General features: G+C 32.0%; 1 protein-coding gene across 6 annotated transcripts in view; it reads right to left on the bottom strand.

Moving 5' to 3' along the window:
- Ca-beta (Ca2+-channel-protein-beta-subunit) overlaps window positions 1-24,058 on the bottom strand; it is a 335,906-nt gene that overhangs the window by 140,086 nt on the left and 171,762 nt on the right. For 4 of the 6 annotated variants that reach the window (XM_064047435.1, XM_064047436.1, XM_064047437.1 and 1 more), the window contains one exon: window positions 21,283-21,318. In XM_064047435.1, the coding sequence (XP_063903505.1) occupies window positions 21,283-21,318 (36 nt within the window). Of the gene's footprint in view, window positions 1-21,244; window positions 21,319-24,058 lie in introns of all 6 variants that reach the window. The other 2 variants (XM_064047440.1, XM_064047441.1) reach the window with 1 other exon arrangement.

Raw genomic sequence — 24,058 nt, 5'->3', positions numbered from 1 at the left:
TCTGGAAAAATGATACGAGTTTTCGAAGAAATGAGGTCAAAACTAACTTCCAAACGTCAAAACGTGTCTCTCTAAATAATTTTCAGAGGCGAGCGTCAAAAGGTCAGAAATTTGATATTGAAAAATTGAGCTCTTGAAAAATTGACAAAAAATCTACAAAGTTAAATAACTGCGCATTTTTACAAAAGAATTCTGGAAAAATGATAGGAGATTTCGAAGAAATGAGACCAGTCTATCGAAATATAGAAAAAGTTCCTTTAGGTACTTTTCGGAAGCGGTCCAAAAAAAGGTCAACAATTCCATATTGAAAATTTGAACTTTTGAAAAAATTTCCAAAAAATCCATAAAAAATTCTGGGATATAAATCTCGATTTGCTGATTTGAAAAATATCGCATGCTTATCGTCCTAGTACAAGATTTTATAAATACTGGGTCTAATTTTTTTATTGCTTAAGAAATTGTCTATTTTATGACACAGTTCTCAAGAACTGGTTGGAGTTTTGGAAAAAATGAGGCCAAAAAACTAACTTCTAGGTGTCAAAATCTACAGAAAGTCTCTTTCAGTAATTTTCGGTGGTGGTCGAAAGAAATTTCAAAAATTTCATACTGAAAGTTTGAGTTTTTGAAAAAATTGCCTGAAAATCCACAAAAAGTTTTGAGATATAATCTGGATATACTGATTCAAAAACTATAGAGTGTTTGTGCTCTCGGTGGAAGATTTTAGAAATATTCGGCTTAAAATCATACATATATATTTTTTTTAATTCAACAAATTTTCTGTTTTATGAGGCAATTCTGGAAAAATTATAGAAGTTTCCGAAGGAATGAGGCCACAACCAAATTCCAGCTGTCAAAGTCTAGAAAAAAGGTCTCTCTAAATAATTTTCAGAGGCGGGCGATAAAAGGTCAAAAAATTTCATATTGAGAATTTGAACTTTTTAGAAAGTTGATTAAAAATCTACAAAAAATTGTAGGCTATAAATCTCGATATTAAGATCTCGATGGTACAAGATTTTAGAAATATTGGGTCTAATTTTTTTATTACTGAAGAAGTTGCTTATTTTATTCGACAATTCTGACGAACTCGTTGCAGTTTTGGAAAAAATGAGGCCACAAAACTAACTTCTAGGTGTCGAAATCTACAAAAAGTCTCTTTCAGTAATTTTCAGTGGTGGTCGAAAGAAATTTCAAAAATTTCATACTGAAAGTTTGAGTTTTTGAAAAAAATTCCCTAAAAGTCTACAAAAAATTTTGAGATATATTAGTCTCGATATACTGATTCAAAAACTAAAGTGTTTGTACTCTCGGTGCAAGATTTTAGAAATATTTGGCTTAAAATCATACATATTTTTTTTTAATTCAAAAATTGTTTATTTTATGAGGCAATTCTGGAAAAATGATAGGAGTTTCCGAAGAAATGAAGCCAAAACGAACTTCCAGTTGTCAAAATGTACAAAAAAAAATGTTTCTAAATAATTTTCAGAGGCGGGCGATAAAAAATCAAAAATTTCATATAGAAAAATTGATTAAAAATCCACAAAACTTTCTGGGACATAAATCTCGATAAGCTGATTCGAAAAATTCAGTGCGTTTATGGTCCCGGTGCAAGATTTTAGAAATATTTGGTATAAAAACAATTTTTTTATAAAATTTAAAAAAATGCCCATTTTTGATAAGGGTATTCTGGAAAATGATGAGTTTTCGAATAAATGAAGCCCAAACTAAATTCTGGGTGTATAAATCTACAAAAAAGTCTATTTAGGCGATCAGAAAGGTTAAAAATTTCATATCGAAAAAATGACCTTTCGTAAAATTGACTAAAAATTCACAAATAACTTTGTGTATAGTTCTGGCACAAGACTTTGGAAATATTGGATTTTTTGTTTGTTTAAAAAATTGCTTATTTTCTAAAGCAATTCTGGAAAAATGGTAGGAGTTTTCGAAGAAATGAGGCCAAAATTTATTTCTAGGTGTCGAAATCTACAAAAAAAAAATTCTCTTTAAGTAATTTTCAGAGGCGGTCGAACAAAGATCAAAAATTGACCTTTTGAAAACATTATCCAAAAATCCGTAAAATTTCTGTAAAACAAATCTCAAAAATATAACGTGTTTATGGTCCCGGTGCAACATTTTAGAAACATCTGGCTTGAACATTTTTTTTTAATTAAAAAAATTGCCTATTTTATGAGACAATAATTTTGGAAAAATGGTCTTAGCTCTTGAATAAATGAGGCTAAAACTAACTTCTGTGTATCTAAATCTACAAAAAAAAAACTCTCTTTAACTAATTTTCCAAAGCTGTCAAAAAAGGGTCAAAGATTTCAATATTGAAAATTTAGGTTTTTGAAAAAAAATGACTAAAAATGCACAAAAAATTATGGGATATAATTCTCGAAATACCGATTTGAAAGATATAGCGTATTTACGACCTTGGAATAAAATTTTTGAAATATTCGGTTTGAAGGTAAATTTAAAAAAATTGGTCTAAAGAGTTTCGACAGTACTTCCCTCGCTGTCGGAAACGTGACGACTGCATGCCTATTATGTTTTTTTTTTCGCAGTGGATTTCAAAGAATTCGGTTTTGTTGTTTCTGAGTAAATCAGTAAAATAAATTTACGCATTCATTAATTTTTTTGAGTCACCCTGTATATGCAAATCCAAAAAATATGAATGGAGTGATAGATCACAAGTACAGACTCATCATATTTTGTACATTTTAGATATGATTTATTCGGCAAACTTTCGAGCTGACGTCATCAATTTTTTGGAGGGGATAAGCAAATGTATTTTGACTAAACATTTATTATGCTCTTTATAACCTTAAAACATCTGCAAGATTTCAAAGCATTCGGTTTTGCAGTTCATGATTAAATCGAAAAAATAAATTTACGCATTCATTAATTTTTTTGAGTCACCCTGTATATGCAAATCCAAAAAATATGAATGGAGTGATAAATTACAAGTACAGACTCATCATATTTTGTACAGTTTAGATAAGATTTATTCGGCAAACTTTCGAGCTGACGTCATCAAGTTTTTGGAGGGGATAAGCAAATATATTTTGGCTAAACATTTATTATGCTCTTTATGACCTTAAAACATCTGCAAGATTTCAGAGCATTCGGTTTTGTAGTTCCTGATTAAATCAATAAAATATATTTACGCATTCATTAATTTTTTTGAGTCACCCTGTATATGCAAATCCAAAAAATATGAATGGAGTGATAGATCACAAGTACAGACTCATCATATTTTGTACATTTTAGATATGATTTATTCCATAAACTTTTGAGCTGACGTCATCAAGTTTTTGGAGGGGGTAAGCAAATATTTTTTGACTAAAGATTTATGATGCTCTTTATAGCCTTAAAACATCTGCAACATTTCAAAGCATTCTGGTTAGCAGATTAAAAATTAAATTTCAAAATGTTGTTTTATAATTTTGATTTTTTTTCCAAAAATCTGGACGTTTCGGGTGAAAAGTCGATTCGGAGTTGTAAACTACATGTGTAGGACTATGTTATTTTATACAATTGAAAACCCATTTACTATGTACAATTTTGAAGTGACGTCATCGCATTAGTGGTGGGGATGATTAGACAAATTTTGGTTAGCGTTTTACCATCTACATGATATTCTTAATATAAGTACAAAATTTCACAACAATCGGTCGAGTACTTTCGGAGATTATCTGTCTAATAAAAATCCGGGACAACAGACGGACAGACGGACGGACAGACGGACAGACGGACGGACAGACGGACAGACGGACAGACGGACAGACGGACGGACAGACGGACAGACGGACAGACGGACGGACAGACGGACAGACGGACAGACGGACAGACAGACGGAAATGGGAGACCTATTTCTTCGTCTTCTAGGGGTCATGAAAGATCGAGAAAACGTAAAAGTAGAGAGTCGGCCGACGGACTCGATTACAATACTTCCTTTGCTTACGCTCGGGAAGTAAAAAATCACAAAATTGTAATATTTTATTGCACATTTCTGAAAAAATGGTAAGTTTTCGAAGAAATAACACTGAAAATGACTTCTCCAGATCGGAATCTACTGAAAAATCTTACTTTTCGAAGTATGTATATCGAAATTTTCATTAATTTGAAAAATTGGGATTTCGAACAAATTATCTAAAAGTCCACAAAAAATTCTGACAATTCTCAAAATACTGAAAAATGTGACATGTTGATCGTCTCGCAGCCGGTTTTTAGAAATATTTTTTTAAATATCTTAATCTAGGGATCATAAAACGTCAATAAAACATGAAAGTTGACTTTCGCCGGATGAACCGTATTATACTAAACTCACTTGACATATACCTAGTAAAACTTTTAAGTTAAACGGCTTAAGCCAAACCATCCTTATAAGTCGCACTGGTTATTGTAAGCTTGTAAGCGAACCGCAAGGATTATTACTGTCCCTTGTTGCCACAATGGAGCTGTAAAGTTGTACTAGGTATATGTCAAGTGAGTTTAGTTTACAATACTTCCTTAGCTTGCGCTCGCGAAGTATAAAGTTTGGTCGTATCCGAACTGCTATGTAAATTTTTCTCAAATATCAGGTCCATGGATATTTCTGACCGAATTGTGATTCATTATCGAACTGTGAGGGTTTTTATGGGGCTAAGTCATTATTCTTAAAGCAACTGAATAAGAAGAATGGAAACATCATTTAGTGCTTTAAAATAAAATTTTGAAGAAAACCAAATAGTTTTTAGAATCAAAAAAGAAAGTGAATTTTTTACATAAAATTGAAAAATGATATATTGAAAAAGATCTGGTTGGATATAATTTTGTGATTTGTGTTGACTAAAAATTTGGTTCATTAAAATATTTCAGAAATTATCTTTCGGAGCTACATCAGTAATAATAACATCTAACATCATACAATTTATAATATATGTATGTGATCAACGATTAGTTTTTCATACATAACAGGATCGAAAACTAAACTAAGTGGATTTACTGACAGTAAATTTGGAAATAGATATAGTGTGTTCAAGTTATTTATTAAATTTTTATTAAAGTTCTTGACACAGAATTTTGAGTTGTGTACATCATTTAGGTACCTGATTAAAGCGAGACAGCTTAACGCCTAACTAAGAACTTTACCGCAGTTCGGTCAGGGATTACACGATCATACAAAATTTTACACCGCAGTTCGGACACGCCGATAAAGTTTGATATCCTGTGATTTAGTTTAGCTTTAAATAAATAAAGACACAATCCCAAAATTTTGTGAAGTAAACCTGAATTGGAATGAAAGGAACACAATACTTTATATTTTAGAACTGCTTACACAGAATGTCTCATCATCATATAAAATAATACTGAATTGTTTCCATAGCAACAAATCGATTAATTAATTATAAATCTATGAAAAAATATGTCCGGACAAAAATTAAGGAAGAATACGAAGAAGTTACTCTGGATTTTGCCGCATTCTCTCTTGCGCTATATTTTCTCAGCGATAATTTTGGAACACCTTGTATAATCATCTCCGAGATAAACTAAACAATCTGGTAGACGTTATTGTCTCGTAAAGAATTTTGATGAAATTTCGGACCTGCGTTTTCTAATATATAACAACAAAGGAAAATATAAATTTTTCAAAAATTTTTAAATTTCCGAAAAGGGCAAAACTTGAGGGTTTTTGCCGTGAGTTTAATGAAAAATTCAAGTCAAGCCGATTCCGATAAACGAGCATAATGCACAAAAACAGCGGATGTACGGTTATAAATTGTTGGTATTGTGTTTACTAACTAGCTTTTGACACAAAGAACATTCAGAGATATTACTAGTAGCACTATTATTAAAAAAAAAGGTGTTTATATTAGAAAAATATAACCAGAATCATCCGTGTCGTGGAAATGTTAAAGTGAGCGATCCATTAATTACAGTTTATGCATTTCTGAATTTTTGATCTCAAGATTCCACATCATCTCTTAATCAAGCCTAAACCAGATCTCCCCCTCCATCCGTTTATTTAATTTATTTTCGCACTGTTGTAACTGTATTAGGATTATCAAACACGGTAACATTTTCTAGTGTCAGCCGCAATTATGTTGTAACTTTATTGATATGGCTCCAACTCCCGCTGAAAGAGGTATATCACATCTGATTCCGAAACGTCGACGTGCCAACTTTTAAGTTCGTCTACCTGCTTCTAATTAGTCATTAATTCCATATAGGATTATCGAATGCGTGATCCAATTAAAGCAAAAAATCCACGGCAGCCTTAATTACCCATTAACATTTCAAATATACAGAGTTCAATTGCCTGGACGCCAAATATTTTCGCAGCTTAGAAACAAACCAATAAATCGAAATGCAGATAATAATAAATAACGATCGTTATCGACGTTTAGAATCCACCAAACAGTCAGTGTACCTACCTGAGCATGCAAGTGATGTATTGACGGTGGTATTAACGGCGCAAAGAACCAACCGACTATTTCAGAAGAGTCGCAGCCAAGGTGAGCCAGTATGGCATACTGAGTTAGGCCCAATTTATGATCGTCTACAGTTGGTACAACAACATTTACTGAGATGTGCTCCCCAGGTACCGCCGAAGGCCCGCCGAATTCGTGCGTGCCTTTGCAAAAACTGGTGATGAATTCCACTCCAGGTGTTTGTACCTTTCCAGTTTTGATGGAAATGTTAATTCGTGGTACTGTTTATAACTACTTAAGTACACAGATGCATTTAATCTCTCTATTACACGAGCCAGTCGAATAAACGGTACTGATAAAATCAACGAATGTGTTTTTGGTGACTTAGTGCACGTTTAAAATTTATCGTGGTAAAAACGTAGTACATTGGTTAAATGTTAACACTACGAGATCTCGGGTGGAATATCTAAAAAGAAACAAAAAAACGTGTTAACGAGACACGGCCTCAACGCTACTTATTGGATTAGATTTATGTTTTCTTTTAAATTAGAGTTTCTATGTTTTATAACATTGCTAATTAAAAAAAACTAATTAACGTAAAACAAAAATAAATCATTGGGAGCAAATTTTTTGGGTTACTGTGTCATATATTTGTTCAAGTCAAATATATTATTAAATTATGTTGATATAGTTTTTTTCGGAACATCTGGTTTAAAAAAAATCTAACATCTCATATTCTCTGGTAAAAGCAGTTATTTGTGTTTTAAAGCACGGAAATTAAGTTTTTCATCATAAATTTGTGTACTGTTTACTGAAACTAAACTCAGGTAAAAAACTACATGAATAATAGTTAATAAAAATTTCAGTACGCGAGGAACTTACAAACATTGATTTGTGTATTTTCAGTATCATCTGTTTAGCATAAAAATGAAATAAAAGTTAGACATCTTCAAAAATATGAGTACTTTACTGTGATCTAACTAATGAATAGTTGTTAGAATTAAAACACACTTTTAACGTAAAAAAATGTTTTCCTTCAGTTCACAATACAACAGTTTAACGCTTTCAGTTCAGTTACTTTATTTCCAACAAAAACTATTAAACTTAAAGATTCTGTAAACAATTTATGTAATTTAAATTTATTGATAGAATACACCTACAATTGGACTGTATAGTTTATTTTTGCAATTTTTGCTCGGTGGAACTATTCCTGAAAATAAAAATCTTGAAGTGGTGTAATTACTGGCCGGAAAATTAAAGAATAAACATCACTGCCATTTACAGTTTACCAGCTTTGCATATATTACATTTTTGTAACAACTACCCCCAAATTAAAATACCAAAATTTATTACTAATATATGTATGTATTGCCGCTGCGTAGTGACGGTTTTCTCATTTCTAAGATTTCTTATGGAATTAGCAGCTGTACGTTATCATAGTGAGCTGTATATTTTACAATCTTATGATTAGGTTGAGGAGGTTTTCTAAAAATTGACACTGTGGTCATTACTTTTTTTTTATTATTAAAATTGTCGCAACTGGTTACAAATTTTTCCAGAAAAGTTGTAGCCATGATTCTACAAAATTCTGCAACTGCAGTGTTTGTTTTTGAGGCACAGTATACAATTAAGTTTTCAAAAATAAAAATATATTTCTATTGTCTAAGTGTTCTAAATATATTTCTATTCTCATTAGCCACTTCTTCGGTATTACAGCCATATTTCATTTTGGAAATACGATGCGACGTTGTTACGTTATTCCAATTTTATTATTTTTTTAGCCATACAATGTGTTCACAAAAATTCGCAGCATTGTTATTTTTAAGATCTGTTTTGCAATATTTTATCTAGAGATAAACAGAGGTACACTCTTTGTTGTGGTAACAATAAAATATAATTGTAATATACAGAGTGTTAAAAAAAACCTATAACGTTACCATTTCCTGTATCAATATTTCAGTTTTTTTTTTTTCAAATAGGAATAGTTTATTATCTTTTATTCAATATGTCGGCGTGTTTCCTAAAAATTTTAAACATAGAAAAATTTAATAAAAAACAAACCACAAAACGGAGTAAGATACAGTTTAATAAAATTGATTTTCCCAATTCTCAACTTCTCGACTTTTCGATTTTTCGACTTTATAATATAAATATTCGGTCCAAATGTGAATTTTTTGAAATTTCTAAAAACTGCGATATTCCTTCCAATGGGCGATTTTGGTAAAACGGTTGGAGTTAAAAATAAAATTCGCCAAATAAAATATTATAATTTTTTGAAAAATCTGGATTTGTTTTAATTATCTTCGATCAATTTTTAATAATAGAATTTTTCGTTTTTCCTTTTTCGTCGATTTTAAATTTACATATCACAATTTTTCGTTTTCCCATTTTCTTCCATTTTCACTTTTTCAATAGTTCGATTTTACAATTTTTTATTTTTCAATTTTTGTAATATTTCGTTTCCTCAATTTTTCAAGTTCTTGACTTTTGTTTTTCATTTTCCCCGAGTTTTTGATTTTCATTTTCTCGATTTCATATGACAATTTTTCCTTTTTGCTATTCCTTTATTTTTTCAATATTTCTTTCGATTTTATAATTTTAAAATTGAAAAACCGAAAAATTGAATAATTAAAAATTGAAAACTTGTGAAATTCTTTCTTCAGAGCCAATGAGAATGAATAATTAAAACGAAATAGAGGTGGGTGGGAGGGGCCTCTTTTTACTTTGTTTAAAATCTTAGATTCTACCGCTTGTTAACATAGAATTCAATTCCAATTTTAAAGTAAATAAAATAAGTTAGTGAAATAGAGACAAGCGGTGGGCGGAGCTAAGTTTAGGTTTTTCTAAAAAGTTTTATAATCAAAGAAGGAGCCCCGACCACTGACCCCCCCCCCTCGTCATTCCAGTGACCACTCTTAATATTGTTCAGTCTTATCTTGGCAAGTACTAGCCCCGCCCACCCGCCCTCTATTTTCTTAGAGGGTATGTCATTTGCCAAATTAGTTTTATTTTAGTATGTACTTTATTTATATTTCTCGATTTTCAATTTTTCGATATTTCTGTTTTGAGATTTTACAATTTTTCGCTTTTTAATTTTTCTTCGATGTTTCAATTTTTCCATTTTTCAGTTTGGGATTTTTCAATTGCTGTTTTTTTTTTAATTTTCGATTTCTCTATCTTTTTTCGATTCTTCAATTTTTCGATTTATCGAGATTTCGACGTTTCGTTTATTCGATTGTTCAATTATAGTTTTGGAAATGTCATTCTACCCTATAAAATTGTATTGACAATAAGAAAACGGACAGTAGTGCAATGGTAAGAAATTTTTATGGCATAAAATAATGGTCATTTTCGTTCGTGAGTAACGATGTCCATACCTAGATTACGCTGCTTTCTAATATCTGGGGATTACCGGCACGCGACAACCTTAAGCTGTAAATTCCTCTTGCTATTGTACTACTGTCCATTTGGTTATTGCCAATAAAATTTTATAGGGTAGAATGAAATTTCCAAAACTATACCAGATTTTTCAATTTAAAGTTTTTCAGGTTTTAATTTTTCAATTTTGGGATATTTCTTCGATCTCCACTTTTCGATTACTCGAATTCTCAATCTTTTCGATCTCCCGATTTTTTTTTCATTTCTCGGTTTTTCGATTTTCCAATTTTTCGATGTTTCGATTTTTCAATTGTTCATTTCACTTTTGGAATTTTTTAATGTCTCGATTCTTCAATTTTCCATTTTCGGTATTTTAAATTTCTTGTTTTCTCATTTTATTTTTTAATTTTCTAGTTTTTTCTATTTTTTTAATTTTATTTTTCGATTGTACAATCGTTTGATCCGATTTCCTGATTTTTTTAATTTTTCAATTTTTCGATTTTTCAAACTTTCTTGACAGTTTGGTTTTTCATTTTTTAAATTATTCGACTTTTCGCGTTTTCGATCTTATTTGAAAAAACTGATTCAATATCGATATTTCAAAATTATAATAATTTCAAAAATGTTTATAAACACTCTGTATGTTATGAAAATATTAAGAAGAAAATTCTAATAATGTGGCAACGTCGCATTAGAATTTCAAAAATAAATTGTGGTTATAAACCCAACGGAAAGATCAATTTGAATACGTAAAAATGTATCTGCTATCCCATTTGAAAAACCAAGTTGTGGGTTACCCCTTCAAAACAAAACACTCTTTATAATTAATATTTTATTTGTCTTTGTCGTCTGTCGTCTAGTATCTGTTGATGTATTAGTAATTTTATGAGAGAGAAAATTTTCAAAACTACTAGACTGGTTAGTTTGCTATTTTAAGTGTAAGTTAATAGTATGAAGCTTATATAAAATTTATTTTTTCATTGCCCCCGAACAACTTACGTCAGCTTAACAAGAGAACAATAAACAACACGATTAAAGACAACCCTGGATGTTTGAAGATTTGTCGTTATTAGGTTACCATTAATTTGAAGTTTGAGTTGAAATTGCAGATATCAAAGACAAACATTCACAAATCCACGACTGTCTTTGATAGTATTTTTATTTCTCACCCGGTAGTATCAAATGAATATTTCTAAATATCACGTTAATTTTGATTTAATCTTCATGGCTGCTTTTCATGTTTCAGCTGACGATATCTCCAAATAATTAACATTTATAATGAACTAGGAAAGATTAACGACACGATGAAATTTTTTCTTAAGATATGGAAAAGATTTAAATATTATAATACGTCAAAAAATTGGCGGAACCATTTTAATCAAAATTAAAAACACGAAAGATATTTTTCCAAAATGATTACGCGTTTGCTGTTAATCCTTTATACTTACATTATTTGGCAAAAAATATACACTAAAAGCAAATTCTGATATTTTTGTTATTAACTCTACTTCCAATACGTGGAACGTTGGCTGCACATGATTTTGTAGATTTTTTATTGTAATTTTACAATTACAATAAATAAATATTAAAATCATTTTAGTTTTCTTATTGAGCAACCATAAAATTATTCAAACATTTATTAGTCTAAATCTATACTGGAAAAATATTATTATTATGAACAGATATGATAAAAAATGCATGTTTCATAAAAATGTATACATTTTTTATAAAAATTTTCAAAAATAATGTTTGTATGACGTAATCAATTTTTCAGGGGAATAAATAAACAAATTTAGAGTAGTTTTCCCCACTTCTACACACTTCAAACATAAATATTGTCGGCACTTTTTTAAACGAATGACTGACAACACGTAAATAGAAACCGAGAGCTTGTTTTTTTACATTCTACAAGCTGTGGACCGCCAAGGAACGATGAAATTACACAAAATCATCTATAAATCGGTAATTTGAAAAAATAGGTCAAAAATTATGTACCCAACGATTTCTTGCATCCATTATTGGCTTGGAAGTTATCTTCCATCAATCCACTAGATAGATGATGTAAAACTAGTGTAGAAATCATGTTCGACATATTGCAAATTATGCTCCCGTTTATTGCATCAATTTCCACGTCACAATACTACCAAGTTAGATCATCTTGACCAAAATACGTCAAGCCAAATTTTGCAAGCTCATCGCGAAAGCGCTATTTTCGCTTTCTATTGTGTACTCAACACAAGTATCTCAATTACTCTGTTTATTTACCGAAAAAATTGCGCATATCGAGAGCCCGCTTCACGAATAACATTGCTCTTGACTCGGTGGGGCCGCGACCGGAGCTCCTCAAATTGTCTGCTGGTATTGACCATGTGACCTTCAAATGGTGCTGCATTTCGGTACAACAATAAAAGTACAAATTGCCAAGTTCACTTACTCTTCGATAATGACCTCTACCTTCACATTTTTGCCGGCTTCATTCCATGCCCACAAAAAATAGACAAATCGTTAGTAAGCCATGTACGAAGAAAGGAATTTTAATTTCGCAAGGTTTGCTTATTGATTTCAATTTTGCGAAGCTGGTTTCGTTTTTGGACATTTTTTAGATTGCGAATAAATCAAGCCCGGTTAAAGATGGCTGACAATGGACAAAGAGAACTATAAAATTTATGGCATTCGCATGCAACGTTGTGTTTCATTGTCGGTATGCAGATGCAGACAAACGGCATGCCAAAATATGCATTGTTTGTTTGGATGCTGGAACGGGGAATTACATGACGAGCACTTAACTTTTTTGCTCGGTGTACATCTACATGTAACGATATTTCGAACGCTTTTTGATTCAGATAATTAATTATTTATCGGGCAGAGCGCTGATCACCTGGCAGCCACTGACCAAAATTCAAACCAAAAATTTTGATTATCGAGAAGTCTCAGTGGTGATAGTGATCATAAACCTACGAAATTTTATTTTCTGCATGTGCTTAATAGTTAATCCTTTAACTGTGGATTTAAAGATACATATTATGTGCCTAATTAAATTTTTATCGTTTGCTATGAATTTTATCTACATGAACCCGTTCACCGAAGAAATGAATTAACCTACGGTTTCGCAATTTTGTCTCCCCGAGATCTTTCATGCTAATACCCATTTTTATTTTTCCATAGTTTTTAACAGTAACAATCTAGGCTAGTTACTTTTTGGCATGTTTTTAATCTGAACCATAATTGTGAAATCAAAAAAATATGAAAATTTCTCGTCACGAAAATTTTAAATTTGTGTTTTTGTTTAAAATATGCAAAAAGTAGAATTTATTGAATAGATAAAAGTACGGTTGCCACCGACATTCTTGTGATAGCTGGACAATTGAATCAATAACAGACATTACGAAAGAATTCGAATGGTCAAGGTTACGAGTATGTTCCCGAAGGCAAAAAGTCCCGACAGTTTTATAAAGACAGTATTATTATAATCTGAAAATGAATGGGTACAGTCAGTTTCCTCCGCATCAAATTCATAACAGCGATTATTGCCTGTATGATCCGTAATTAATTAGAAACAGCATGCGGTACATATCAATAGTATAATTCATGCCTTCAATACGTTCCAGCTGACAGAACAATTTTTAATTATTCTTAAACGCTCGTAATCGTAGAAACCGTATTAAATCATCTAAATAAGTTGTCTGCTTTTAATACTCTCTGCTCTTGACAGTTTATTAAATTTTGTGTGGAAACCGATGAATTATAATCGATTAAATTATTATGGGAAAACTTCTTAATCAAATACACTTATTTACAAACCGGTAAAAACGTGACGAATCCTATCAACTATAATTACTTTCCGAAAATGTTATTTGCGCCCCTAATTGAATTAATCTGCGCACGATTTCCATAACGAAATACAAGAAGCGTACCAACCGACGTGGAACTAAACAGTTTAATAAAAAGCTTAACACTTGATTTGACAATGATGTCTTATTTTTCTTAGTTCTGTCGCAACAGCGAGCAAAAACCAGAAGAGATCAATCTTTGGGTATGATCGATCAAGTCATGCTCAAGTCGCCCAGTAATGTATCTTCACCTTGAACTTAGCCATCTGCTACACAAAATTTCTTTGTTCACGTGGGTGGCGAACATGCTACACTGTTTCATACACTACCTGCCAAAAAATCGCAACACCTCTATACATAACCATTATATGTCAGAAAACGGATAAATTAGCTTCCTTATTTTATTTTTCACAGTATTTTCTTCTCTACCGTGTTTATTTTTTTAATAAACGCTGATTTATTTTTCCTTAATATTGTGCGCATTTTTTGGCCCGGAGTGTATCTAAGTATTATAATAAATTAACATGGTCCATCGAGTGCCAAAAGCTAATCGATCCGTGAAATTTATGGGGGGCTAATTATGCTGAAAGGGGGCAAAATTCGTCCAAGGTCAAAAATTGGGTTGTTTATTATTCCAAGTAGCCCATGTACGCACTTTGATGCTCTTAAATATTAAAATAATATTCTGTTGGCGGTCTTAGTATTGTACTCATGCACAGCAGGAGGGCTATTGTGGTGCCGCCACAGCCAGTACCGATAGAGTTCTAGCGTCGAACATTGACAGGACAACTCAATCAAATCTATCAAGCCTGCAATGTTTTCAAACATGACACAAATTTGTCTATTAGCTGTAAGTAATTATTAAAGAGTTAGGTCGAAATCAGGTCGTAGGAAGAAGCGTCAAAGGGCTAATTGATTTTTCGTCATGGGCGCCCGTAGAAAAAAAAAATATTTTCAAACTGCCTAATTACATAAAAGGTCATAATTTGGACTCGGAGATGATCTAAATATGCTGAATTGCCACAGAAGTGCCGTTTGTCGTCCTTTTTTTTAAAATTAAATTATACTTTAATAAATGTTTGTACAAAAATCCTCATTTTGCTTAAATGACGAAATAACGACAGCGAAAACAGAAAAGCTAGGATAAAAAACTAAAACAGTTAATTTAAGCTTCAACAGAAATTATGACGATATATGAATAAAAAATATAAAAAAACTAGTTGACTACAAATCGCAATCGTAGGATTTAAACACGGAAAATTGAATTAAAGGAAAAATAAGACGAAATAAAACAAGAACTTTTCGTTGTCCTTTTGCCAAATTACTGAAGATTTCCTTCGTGAAAGTGGGCAAAACGTTCCAATTCCTTCTAACAATAACACGGTCCAAACCCGGAAAACGCTGTTAAGTTGTATTTAAAAATTTATTTCCAATACCGACAGGTTTTTATTAAATATTGTTACGACAGAAACCCATACGCCGCCCCGGTACCACGTCTATGAGTTCTAGTATGTACGGCGATGATGACTCATCGTCGATGACGGCGGTTGGGCGGCGTTCGCTAAAGAAAAGCCTGAAAGCGGAAGTCGCGATGGGTAATCCAGAATGACCTCGACTGCGGAACTTCTAGAAAAAAAGTATGGTTTTAAATAGAGGCCACCTGCGGGAACGAGTTAGTATCAATCAACAAGTAAAGTCCGGACAACGGGAGAAGTAGAGTCTCGTCAAATCCATTCCAGTCGAGTCGGAGTTATTCTGTACATAATCTCTGTATAATTCGCCTCATAAATTTGAGTTACTGAGAAATAAATTGTTGAGTTTTACCCATGCTGATTTTAAATACCCGATCAATGTAACAATATAATGCCTGATTTTTATAGACTAATAGTTGTTTTTATCTCCAAACTGTCAAAAATGAGTAAAAAAATCGAAAATCATTCGATTTATTTATTAATAGTAAATAGTTATTATCAGGAGCTTCACATAAAAACTTGTTAACTTCCTGCCAGATAATATTTTAATATTGTATTAAACTAAAATATACTGACATTTTGTCGACTTGCTAATATCAGTTTTTTTCTTCAAATTTAAAATAGCTTTCAACCTCGAAAAATAACTCCATAATGTTGAAGGTTTTACATTTTTGGATTTTTCTAATGTGTATGCTAAAATAATAATTGATTCACTAACGCCTGGAACATTCTTTTAAGACATCGTCCGGAATGAAATAATGTTCAGATGTACTCTCATGTGCTTCTTCTTCTCTTTGCTTGTTCATATCTCCCAAAACTTTTCATATTTTCAAAAAAAAATTCAAAGTTTTTAATTTTTTTGACAGTAATAAACAAGTTTCACCATAACACCATGAATAATAGCATAAATCTGTCCGTATTTGAAAAAATAGTGTAAGTAACACGGGATTAAACTGTTTTTGTTCCGTGGAGAATTTTAAAGCCCTCGGGCATTTTTTCAGGCACAAAAAAGATTTCTAATCCCTTGATACTTAATTCAGTATTTTATTGTAGTCGTATTCCTTTCAAACCAAAAAAGACTAAGTAAAAATCTGTCTGCCTACATCTTCATCTAGAACTTTAAAAAATCAAATAGAAAAATAATTTGGTAAATAGTGAGAGAAACAAGATTTTTAAGAAAATTACAAAATCTCACCAAGAGTGGGACGTTCAAAAAGAAAATCGAAATGAAGATACACAAAATTAGTAACATAAAGTACACGACAGGTCAGCCTGAAGATTATTAACAAAACTAATAGATCACATAAGCAAAAACTTAAAGTATAATATTTTATTCCGGATAACAAATTCTAAAAATTTTAGTGTAAACAGACAATATTCCACAGCGATAAAAATGATTCAACATAGAATGGTAATAACTTGAAGCTTGGAAAGTTTTTATCTCTCTTTTTTTTACAAAAAAAATTTTTGAGTTTGGTGGACAATTTGCTAAAAAAGAAAAACGTAAAAATTATTGTTATTCTTATCTTAGTAGATGGATATTCGCTGTTTCGAGGAATTCAGAAGAATCTAGAAAAAACAAGAAGAATCTGAAAGAGTTTGGAGGGGTCTGAAATGATCTGGAAAAATTTCAAAGAATCTGGAACGATGTGAAAGGTGGAAAGTTCTGAGAGAATCTGAGAGTATCGAAAAAATCTGAAAGAATGTGACAGAATTTAAGATTTTTTCAAATTCTTTGGATTCTTTCTAAATCTCTCTTTCGAATTTTTCGAGTTTTTTCAGATTCCTTCGAACTTTTCAGATTCTTTCAAAGACACCATCAGAAATCCTCAAGATTCTTTAAAATTTTACAATTTTGTTCAGATTGTTTCAGATCCTTACAAATCCTTTCAGATTCCTGCACACTTTTCCAGATTTTGCTCGATTCTTCGAGATTCTCTCACATCCCCTGGAGAAATCTGAAGGAATCTCGAAGAATCTCGAAAAATCTAGAAGACTAAAAAAAACTGAAAGAATCTGTAGGGATCTGAAAAGCTCTGAAACGATTTGTATAGCACCGAAAAATTTTAAAGAATCTTGAGGATTCCTGACAGTGTCTTTGAATCTTAAAAAATTTCAAAGAATTGGAAGCAATGCGGAATCATCGGAAAGAATAAAAAAAATCGAAAAAACCTAAAAGAGAGAATCAAAAAGAAATTGAAAGAATCTGGAGGAATTTGTGGGAATCTGAGAGAATATCTGTACGGTTTTAAAACGACCTGAACAGAACTCAAAAATTTGAAAGAATCGTGAGGATTCCTGACGGTGTCTTTGAATGAATCTGAAAAAATTCGAAAGAATCTGAAAGAGAGGTTCAGAAGAAAATAAAAGAAACTGGAGAAATTTGAAGGAACTGAGAGAAATTGGAAGGTTCGAAAAGAATGTGAATGAACCTAAAGGAGGAAATCTGAAAGAATCTGAGGGAATCTGAGAGAAATTGGGAAATTCGGAAAGAATCTGTGAGAACCTAAGAGAATCTCGAAGAATCTAGAAAAATCTGGAAGAACTTAGAAGAATCTGCAGGGATCTGAAAGTATCTGTAAGTTTCTAAAACAATTTGAATAGAGCTGGAAAAAGTTCGAAAGAATGTGGAACATTCCGACAGCATCCAAGAGCATCCGGAATAATCCCAAAGAATCCAAAGGAATCCAAAAGGAATAATCTTTAAAAAAAGAAACGAATCTGAAAACACCTGAAAGAATCTTAGGGAATCCAACAAAATCTGAGAGAATATGAAACTAAGGACAGGAAAGAATTAGAAAGAATCAGAGGGGATCGAAAAATCTCAGGGAATCTAGACGAATCTAAGTAACCCTGGAAGAATCTGATAGAATTTGAGAGAATCTAACAAAATCTAGAAAAACTGGAAGAATTTGGAACAGTCCACAGGGACCTGAAAGGATCCAAAGTGATCTTCAAAAATTTGAGAGGACCTGAAACGATTTGTAAAGATCTGAAAAATTCTTAAGAAATCTGAGGGAATATTGAGGGATATTGAGATAATTTGAAAGAATAGAAAAAAATCTGTAACAAAGTGTATTTTTTCTAAAAACTTTCGCATTAATTTTTCCACATATTCTCAAAGCGAATTTAGATGCAGTGACCGTTTTTAACAAAATTTATGGATTGGTATTGATATTTTACCGGTGAGGCGTCATAGCCGAAGTTAAACGAACGATAAACAGAAATTAAGGCAATTTTTTCCGAAATTCTTGATATTAAAATTACACATTTTTGACGTGCTTAATGTTTCTAAAATTTCATTTTTTCCGAAAAAATTTCCACGTGAACTAAAAACGCATGCATCAACTTCTCAACTTATGAACCGCCCCTGGTTTAATTAATACGTCTTTTGAATAATTTAGGCATTTGAAACTTCGATTCTGTTATTTGGTTGCGCACATTTTCAGTAGCATTTCAAGTGTTCTCCTCAGAAGTTAAGATTTTGGTCTTGGCATAAAATTGTTTAGTCCTTTCTACGAAAAAACAGATCGCTCGTATCCGTCTCTCTGTCGTCTATCCTCAGTTGTCTACCGTCTTTGTCGATTCTTACTAGACCTAACTACCGGACCGATGGTAGACCCACCATTCCCACCAACCCAAAACGCTGCTTAAATTTCATAAAATATCATACCCCTGTATTCCTAGTTTATGAATCCGCTTTGATTTTTTGCGCTAGCCATCTAGACTTTCGCAAAAAATTTCAAATTACACTATACCAATTTATATTTTTTTGCCTTAGGTGACGACTGATATTATCTATATTCCCATAACTTACAGGGGTACTATAAAATACGTAAAATTTCGCAATATCAAATTTTATAATTTTTCGAAAAAGCTAGATAGTTATATTGAATTATACTTCAGGGGCACAACCTTAGACCATTTTTTGGATGTATGAATTATTTATGAAAGCCCTGTATTTGAGGTGCAGAAAAAATATAAAATTATCTCGAAACACTGGGTGTTAATCAATGATTTACATCTAGTGGGTTCTGAAATTCATTTATTAATGTGCCGCTTCATTTGATTTTTTGTTGAAGTAATTTCTGTCCGTTAGTTGTCAAACGTTGAATCAGATTTTAACGTTTCTTTCTTTAAAAAATCACGAAGGATACGGAAAAATGTGGACTCTAGAAGACGCTAAATTTATTATCGAAGCTTTAGTCTAACTAAGAGATTGATAAAATACCAAAGTTAGACGTTTCCAAATGAAAAAATTTTGGTTATTCAGTGAGTTTAGATTTAGAATGTTTAATAATTTGAAATTACATTTTCTCCTTTAGCATCTTTTATTCCAGTTAGTTACTGACAAAAGTTTTATGAATTATCTCTCATTCATCGCCATTGCCTATGCGTATAACCGGGGAACTTCAACTCCGGTCCAAACATCAAACGACATTTGAAGGGGACAGCTAAAATTTATGCAAGGTTTACAATAGGTGCTCTTATTAGTTTGGACTGGCGAGGGATTAAGGCACTCAGGGTACCAGTCTAAAAAGATATGACCTTGGACCGGAGTTGATGATCTATGTAGTATAAGTACAGGGTTTTTATAAATGATTCTAAGGGTGTAATTGGCCATACATTTCAAAAATACCGCTTGGCTGAAATGATGCCTCATTTTGACGGTTCTCACTTATCATTAATGTCATTTGTCACCTGTCATTTAAAGTCATCGCTTTTATTGTTGTAACGTTTCTCAAGTGTCAATTACAGTAGTTCTCGTTAATCCAAGCTCAAAACAACAAAACAGTAGTTTTCAAAACTCTTGCTTCTTGCATGAGTGATTCTTAAATAAGATGAAATTAAGTCAAATATTTTGAAATAAAAATCTAACATCATATTCCGGTAGTGTTAAAAATCCTTAGGGTTACAAATCTGAAAAACATTTTTTTTTGTAAAACCAATATACTGCATTGTGAAAAAATGTCAGCTCCGTGGAGTCCATGGACACTTTCATGTTGTGGGCACCTAAATTCGAAGTTAAAGCAAATTCAAATGTGTGCAAAATTTGCATATATTTTCAGTCTAAAATACGTATAATTTTGTTATAATTTCAGAAACATTACTGTTTCTATAATATAATATATGTTTATTTATGAAATTAAAGGATGCGTAGACCATTGAGCAAGATATTGTCAAATGATTCAATTGCGATTTTTGTAATAACCAAGAAAACACATGTCATGAGTTTCTTATTTAAGAATCACCCGCATACGAAAATTCTATTTTGCCTTGAGCATTTAGTAAAGTCCATACAGAGTAATAGGCGGCACATGTCCATGACCTTCTCCGACTCTATAATCATTTATAGAAAACCTGTATAACTAGTATAAGAAGTAATGAAGAAAAATACGTGCTGTTAGAAACAAATTTTTATGTTTATCGGTTAACTTATGACACACATGATTAATTGTATAAAATATGAAACACGTCAGACATGGTCTCATTAAAAGCGCATTAGTCTCAAAAGTGTTAAAACGGGGGTTTTAGAAAAAGCTCAACAAAAATGAAAGAAATAATCAAAACCAAAAAAAAACAAAGCAAATTTTAAGTAATTATTTGAACCAAAATTAACTTCCTGATTTTTCAAACACCTAATAAGATTTTATACTGTAAAGAAAAAATGTAGACCGTACCGTATTCGTTAAAGCACAGCCCTAACTATCCGTGAGTAAAAAAACCCTCCCATAAACTTTCCTTTTTCTTGCTAATTTAGCCGCATAATAACACAAATTAAGCAGATAAAGTGTTGCCACGCACTCTATCCCCTTTTTAAAGTTTCCATGGGCGCCCATGTTCGCCGTCACGAGCTTTCAAGAAAAATGGTGCCACTACTCAACAAAACTGAAGCTTATCCACTAAATTTCCTTCTTATCTTGCAGCCAAGAGTGGTAGAGAAGTAGGACCTTTAATCGTTGAAGTATGCACTAATTTCGTGTTCACGTGCAATGTTGTGTGCGAGATATATTCAAAGTGCTTAACACACACACACCCATAATGCATGTACACGCATTGAGCACATAACCAAAGTGGAGTCTTTGGGGAGCGACAGTTGTTGTGTTTTGTGTAAAGTGAGATAAAAGTAATAAAAGCACACTGTTACACACACCTTGATTGGACAACGTTGCGGTCGCATGGCCTGCTTACCTTTGACGATATTAGCGTCAAAGTTGGGGACGATTCCTGAAACAATTCAAACTGTCATTAAATCAGAAGTTGGGAGTGGGAAACAAAAGATTCATTATTCCGACAAGTTTATCCTATGGGGTAATCGTGCTTTGATCTATGATGTAGAGCTAGCGGTAATGATATGATATGCATTGTAGTAAAGACATTAAATTCGAGGTGGGAAACTAAAATTGAAATCTGAACCAGAGTGATTCACACTGATGTCACCTCGCTATTAAACATAAACTCGAGTCCTGAAACTGAAAACATAATTTCGCAGAATTTTGTCTGGTTTTACTTCCCGAGGGTAATAAGTTAAGAAAATATTTTAATAGGGTCCATCCCCTACCAACAATTTGATTTTTACATTTTATAAGATAACACCCTCCTGTACTAGTGATTTATGAATCAGCCTTGAGAGAATTCAGATATATTTTGGCTTTCTGGCCGGTGTCGATAAATCGCTATTTGTACAAACAGGGAAATGCATTTAGAGGCGATATTTTCTATTGACTGCAAAAATTGACGTTATCAAAAGTTATTTCTATAACTTGAGAATATAAGTAGTAGTCACTTTTATTGGATTATTATGAGGGCTATTAAAATCAGAAATCTTTTAATAAACGCAAACATTATATTTTGTTAAAATCTTTTTGCCGCAATAATACCGTTGGAGATGTTATTAAATATGCACAAAATAAAATAAAACGCACTGATTATGAGTAGAGTTTATTTAAATCTTATATGAGTTTCAATTTTATTAGCAATTAAAATGATGCAGTTGTTGTAACACAAGATTTTCAGTAGTTTAGTGGCTGTTTTTTAACTCAATGTCACATTCCTAAGTTTCAAAGGCCCGACATAGAATGAGACGATGCGAGCATACGAATCTTAATTATAAAATTTAATTGATTCAAGTAGGGGGAGCCGGATTAAGACGAAGTACTGGGGCAAGATTCAGGATTTATCCTTCTTCATACTGATGTGTGATGAAAGGGTCCATCGGTTGAATGGCTACTTTCATGTTTTCACAATGTTTCATAACCTTTAGCGTATGAAAGGAATAAATCTACGATTCCGTCTGTCTGTCTGTTTCTTTGTCTATCTATCTGTCTGTGTCGTTTTTTAATTGACAGATAATTTCCGAAATTACCTAACTGATTGTGGTCAAATTTGTTTTTCATTTTGTTTTATAAATTTTATGAAATTAAATACTCCTCTACTTATTGTTTATAAATCCGCTTAAAGTTTTTACCCTAGGTATCCAAATTTTCTAAAAACAATCCAAATTATACCGGGTGTCTGAAAAATGGCGGATTGGCTCTTCAGTACGTTTTGTAAAGGGGTTTCGGGAGTCCCAAAAAAATTATAAAAAAATCTTTATGATGTAGGCTTCGAAAAAAAAGTAAGTAAAAATTAGTCATCAATAGTTGCTAAGACAAAACTGATTTGGCCATGACATACCCTCTAAGAAAAGAGAGGGTGGGTGGGCGGTGCTAGTAGTTGCCAAGATAAGACTGATTTTGACAAATGACATACCCCTAAGAGAAGAGAGGGCGGGTGGGCGGGGTTAGTACCTGGTAAGATTAGGGTGATTTTGGCAAATGAGATCCCGCTAAGAAAATAGAGGGCGGGTGGGCGGGGCTAGTACTAGAAGATAAGACTGATTTTAGCAAATGTCGTTACAACAATATACGAGAAACCCTATCGAAATAGTTAAATGGCGTCGAACCAATAAAGGAAAGCATCCAGAGGTCGCCGGTTCGATCTCCTCATGCGCCACTTTTTTTTCTTACACTGTCACTGGTATTATCTATATTTTTTTAACTCATAGGAGGGCTTTTCATAAAATAAACAAAATTTCGAAAAAGAAACTGGATTTGTGGGACTATAGTTCAGGGGCGAGAGAAGTTCTATCTATATGAACTTAGGCTAACTATTTTTAAAATCAGTGTGACAATACATACTTTGTGTAGAAATAAGGGTATGCACTTTGTTGTGGCATAAATAATACTTTCATAACATACAGAGTGTTTGTAAACATTTTTGAAATTATTATAATTTCCAAATATCGATATTTAGTCAATACTTTCAAAAAGTCGAAAAATTTTAAAAATCAAAACCCAAAATGTCAAGAAATCGAAAGTTCGAGAAATCGAAAAAAAGAAATATTGAACAATAAAAAAATCAGGAAATGGGATCAAACAATTGTAGGTACAATCGAAAAATAAAAAAAATAATAAGAAAAAAAATCAAAAAATCTTAAATTTCAAAAATGGAAAATTGAAGAATTGAAAAATTGAAAAATCCTGAAATTAAAAAATACCAAAACTGAAATGAACAATTGAAAAATCGAAACATGGAAAAATTGGAAAATCGAAAAACCGAGAAATGAAAAAATTGAAACATCGAAAAGATTGAGAATTCGAGAATCGAAAAGTGGACATCGAAGTTGAAAAAGCCCAAGATTGAAAAATTAAAAACAGAAGAATTTTAAAATTGAAAAATCGGGTAATTAAACAACCGAAGAACTGCAAAACCAAAAATAGAAATATTGAAAAATTGAAGAATCGAAAATCGAAGAAAAATCCAGTGATTGAAAAATCCCAAACGGAAAAATCGAAAAACTGAAACATCGAAGAAAAATTAAAGAGCGAAAAATTGTAAAATTCCAAAACAGGAATATCGAAAAATTGAAAAATGGAGAAATATAAATAAAGTACATGCTAAGACAAAACTAATTTTGGCAAATGAC

Source organism: Zophobas morio, unplaced genomic scaffold (genome assembly GCF_036711695.1).
Source record: "Zophobas morio isolate AGI-343-1 ecotype UQ-CSIRO unplaced genomic scaffold, CSIRO_AGI_Zmor_V1 ptg000005l, whole genome shotgun sequence".
In the NCBI taxonomy this organism is placed as follows: domain Eukaryota; kingdom Metazoa; phylum Arthropoda; class Insecta; order Coleoptera; family Tenebrionidae; genus Zophobas; species Zophobas morio.
Note: the sequence above shows the minus strand (reverse complement) of the source record. Positions and strands in the feature narration are given on the sequence as shown.